At 33.6% G+C, this 4,064-nt stretch overlaps 2 protein-coding genes across 2 annotated transcripts in view; one reads left to right on the forward strand and one right to left on the reverse strand.

Moving 5' to 3' along the window:
- Positions 1-562: 562 nt before the first annotated feature.
- Positions 563-1,190, forward strand: LOC110022470 (nuclear pore complex protein NUP205-like). Its single transcript, XM_020721424.1, has 3 exons — positions 563-686; positions 850-928; positions 1,007-1,190. The coding sequence occupies exons 1-3, from the start codon at positions 580-582 to the stop codon at positions 1,088-1,090; spliced, it is 270 nt and encodes an 89-aa protein (XP_020577083.1). The 5' UTR covers positions 563-579; the 3' UTR covers positions 1,091-1,190.
- A 1,382-nt stretch (positions 1,191-2,572) lies between these two features.
- The window catches only part of LOC110022463 (calcium-binding mitochondrial carrier protein SCaMC-1-like), a 14,202-nt gene continuing 12,710 nt past the window's right edge, over positions 2,573-4,064 (reverse strand). The window contains 3 exon segments of the mRNA XM_020721414.1: positions 2,573-3,072; positions 3,171-3,261; positions 3,424-4,063. Coding sequence (XP_020577073.1) covers positions 2,880-3,072; positions 3,171-3,261; positions 3,424-4,063 — 924 coding nt within the window. The 3' untranslated portion in view covers positions 2,573-2,879.

Consider the following 4,064-nt stretch of genomic DNA (forward strand, 5'->3'; position numbering starts at 1 on the left):
TTTTAGAAGTTCTAGTTATATCGACAATCTGTTTGTTTATTATGAAAAAGGATAAGATATTTAAATTTAAGAAGTTATAATAAAATATTAAAAAGAATGAGAAGTTAGAAAAAATGTTTAGAAGTTTTCAATAATTTTATACTTAAATCCTTTAATTAAATCTATTTTTAAATATATTTAATACTATATTTTTTTAAAATGAGCCATCTCATGACTTGATCAGTTGAGTTAAAGTTGGCTTAAAGCTTGATTATTATAGCCGATCAACTTTTTTGGTTATTGGCCATTTATCAAGTAAACCTTGAGCTGGTATGACTCGATTACAACTCTAGCACTTACTGTGGTGAAAGGAAATAATACAGTTGCTTAAACTTGTTGTTAGAGGCTGTGTAATTTGGTGGTTTTGGGTTATCATTTCATCCTTGTATTATAAAAGATTTTCATTGCCTCAGCCATCTTCCCGTAGTTTGGATCCATCTGTCACTCGCCTTTTTACATTTTATTTTTTTTCAATCACAAGATTGTACTTATAGTTATTCATTTTAATTCTTCCAATGCTTTCTTAGGAGGTACATTGCGATGGTGGAAATGTGTCACATGGCTGGGAAAAGGGATAAACTCATCATCCTACTACTTCAGCTCGCTGAATGTCTCTTCAACATCCTTCTTATTCATTTTCAAGATGGGTATGGCATTCTAATCCATTACATAAGCGCTAGCAACCCCTTATATATGTACTGTAGTCATATATCTATTTATTATGTTGGTGGCACCCAATTGTCTAGTAAAATCCCTTGTCATTGTCATTTGTTTCCTTTTTTTAATTAAACACTGTTCCCACTTGTGCAGTAACACTGATTTGGGAGATTTGCCATTTTTTTGTGAAAAGTTACAACCGAATTTAGAAAAACTGGAACTGCTGCGAGAGGTAACTAATTTGTTCTCCTGAGAGCTGGTAAAATTATCATCAATTTCTGTCTATTTTTTATATTCTCTTTTTTGGCAGGATAAAATTGGGCACAAACTGAAGGTTTTTCACCGAACAATCAGCACTCTGAAGGAAATATCAATCAGACATCTTGCTCTGTAAGGCATCCTTATGGTCTTCAGAAGCCTAAGGGGAGGAGTACTCCACATTGAGCCTGGTCTCCCCTTTAACCTTTATTTATTCTCATATTTTGATTTGCTGCGCTTCTAGTTATTTATAAGTTATTTTTTTCTTTATTATTTATTAATAATAGAGACTTGTTTCTAATTCCCAATGTAGAATCAAATTTGGATAGGCAGTTGTACAAGTCTTCTTTTATTGTAGCAAGTGTCACACATTTTAGATGTGGATGCCTATATATGTATTAGTTCTTTGTTACATGTTATATTAATTTAAAGCCTATTCAAATTGTTGTTAGTACATGTTATTATTTGATTTTTGGGTCATCTTATTTTGTCTTAAATTTATTTTGTGTGGTGATTTGATATTTTATTTTATTTTATTTTATTTTCATGAATTAACATAATAACTTTTGGTTTTGATAAGGGGATTAAATTCAACAAATACTTATGTTTATAAAAAATTAAGTTGCCATTACTGCTAACACCACAATCAATTATGATGGAATAATTTATTGCCTATTTTCTTATAAAATATTTTACTAGTTCTTTTGACATATTAAAAAGAATAATTAGCTTGATAATGCAAGATAAAATTTTTTTATAGAGGGAAATAGAAATAGAATTTATTGCCTATTTTCTTATATAAAATATTTGACTAGTTCTTTTGACATATTTGTAAGAATAAAAAGAATAATTAGCTTGATAATACAAGATAAAATTTTTTTATAGAGGGAAATAGAAATAAAGCTTTTTTTAAATGGAAATTAATTAATTTAGAAAAATTAACTCGTAGTTATTATTACTATTATTATTAATATGTTTCAAAGGTGCACAAAAATTGGGAAACTAAATAGGCATCCCAATATCTTGAATTTGGTAAGAGTTGAACTCATCAAAAAATATAGTATGATTAAGCTACATATATGTTTTATATGGTTTAAAGCAAGCAAGTATTAAAATTCTTCATAATTTTCTTCTGTTGCTTCGTAACCTTACCTATAGTGTCAAACCCCTGAGGTCAAGAATAGAACCCAAGAAAGGAGTATTCTGACCGAACGCCGCACGTTTGGGCAGTCAATCACCGGCAGTCACGTAGCTATATTCATCATTGCTTGCTAGATAATGTGATGGTCGGTGGTTGGCCATGTGGATGAAATATTTTTTCCCAAAAAAGGAAATTTTTTTTTACTCAATCAATCTTAAAAAACCCTACAAACTTCTTACTCGGTAATATCATAACCTGAATGATATGCTCAATAAGAAAGATAACAAAGATTTAGATATATTTCTCTCGGTAATATCAAAATTGAGAGAAATTTTAGATCCAACATCATGTCATATTTCAAGTTAACTTTGAGAAATACAGCACGTAGCCATAAAACAACTGCAATATGCATAAACAATTAACAGCACGCATAAACTGGATCTGGATTGAAGGGCTTTTCAGAAGCAATTCCCAATACAATTCTGTAATTTAAATTGCTATTAGAGCTGCAGATGTACAGTAAAAAGATGATGGAGAACATAAAATCAACTTAGAATCATACACAAAACATCCTTTTCTTCAGAAAGAAAAAGTCAAGCACTAACTAAAATATGGCAAAACAAAAATCTGCTAAGCAGATGTTCGATATTGTAATCAGAACGTACTCACCATATATAACATAAACAATGAGAAGACCAACCCTGCGCAGCTACTTAAACCTCGTTATCGTCATCATACTCTATAGTCAGCCAGATCATTTTAATGGCTGGAAAGATATAGTTTCCTAATCAAGCGAAAGGCTTTTCTTCATAGTTTCATAAACTAGATAAGTAATACTTGCAGAAGGAACCACTTTGAGCATATTTGGAAGCAATCCTTTGTAGAGTCCTGAAATCCCTTCATGCTGGAAAGTTCTCCAGAATACATCAGACATTCCTCTATAAGGACTACCCGAATCAGTACTTTGCGCTTGCATTCTGTCGAGCGATAAGGGCAGCAGTTATGATGAAAAGGAGAGTAGAGAGAAGAAATAATACAAAATTGCAAAAGTAAATCAAAGTGAAGTATGAATTACCGTGTTCTAATAACCTGCAGGGGATAAACGGATGTTGCACCAAGAGCTCCAGATATTGTTCCACAACCCAATTGTGCTAGAGGTCCCGGCTCTACATCATAATTAAACACTTCAAAATATGTTCAAGCATATATCTTGGAAAAAGTCCACCAAGGAGCTGCACAATTTGTATTGCACAGCACCATCAAATAAACAGGCGAGGGAATGAAAGAAAAAAAGTAAATTAACTTGAGGAGAAACAAGGGAAGTTTACCACTGTCTTTAAGAATATATGTTCTGGAAATATCTTTTAGTGTCTCATATGCTGCAAGATCCAATCCAGCATAAGGGATTATACCAATGAGAGATGGAACAAGACCTCTGTAGAAGGCCAGAGGTCCTTCATGCACCCATATATTTCTAGTCAGAGTACTCAGCTTTGGAACTCTTCCACCATCACAGGCATAAGTCTGTAATCGCGTCTTGATAAGATCCAAAGGATAAATCGCAGTCTGTGCTACCGCACCTGCTAGGCCGCCGGCTATTAGCCGCCCTGAAGCACCAATATCTCTCTTTTCTTCGCCATGGACAGCTACAATGAGGTCTTTCAGTGTCTCATAGGCATAGAATTTGATAGCACTCTCTGGAGCAACCTTCATCACATTTAACCCATTACCTCTAAAAAAACCCAAAAACCGTCCTTCTCTCCAAAGATCCTTTATTGCTGGAATAATACGGGAACTTTTTGTCTGGACTTGCATTACTACTTTGAGACGGTCAAGAGGAGCAGTGGATGTACGAGAAGTCGCTCCAGCCACCCCACCAGCAATCAAATACTTGCTTGCATTTACATGCTTGCTGATGCCTTCTGGAATAACAGCCTGTTCGCCAATATCTACAAGGCAAACTCTTTCC

The sequence above is a fragment of the Phalaenopsis equestris genome, unplaced genomic scaffold (assembly GCF_001263595.1).
Source record: "Phalaenopsis equestris unplaced genomic scaffold, ASM126359v1 Scaffold000191, whole genome shotgun sequence".
NCBI classification, from domain to species: domain Eukaryota; kingdom Viridiplantae; phylum Streptophyta; class Magnoliopsida; order Asparagales; family Orchidaceae; genus Phalaenopsis; species Phalaenopsis equestris.

Bases quoted from the DNA above. Each gene is read 5' to 3' on its own strand.
- LOC110022470 (XM_020721424.1), top strand. From the start codon at position 580: ATGGTGGAAATGTGTCACATGGCTGGGAAAAGGGATAAACTCATCATC. The intron at 687-849 runs GTATGGCATTCT...CCACTTGTGCAG, and splicing joins CTTATTCATTTTCAAGATGG to TAACACTGATTTGGGAGATT. The intron at 929-1,006 runs GTAACTAATTTG...CTTTTTTGGCAG, and splicing joins AACTGGAACTGCTGCGAGAG to GATAAAATTGGGCACAAACT.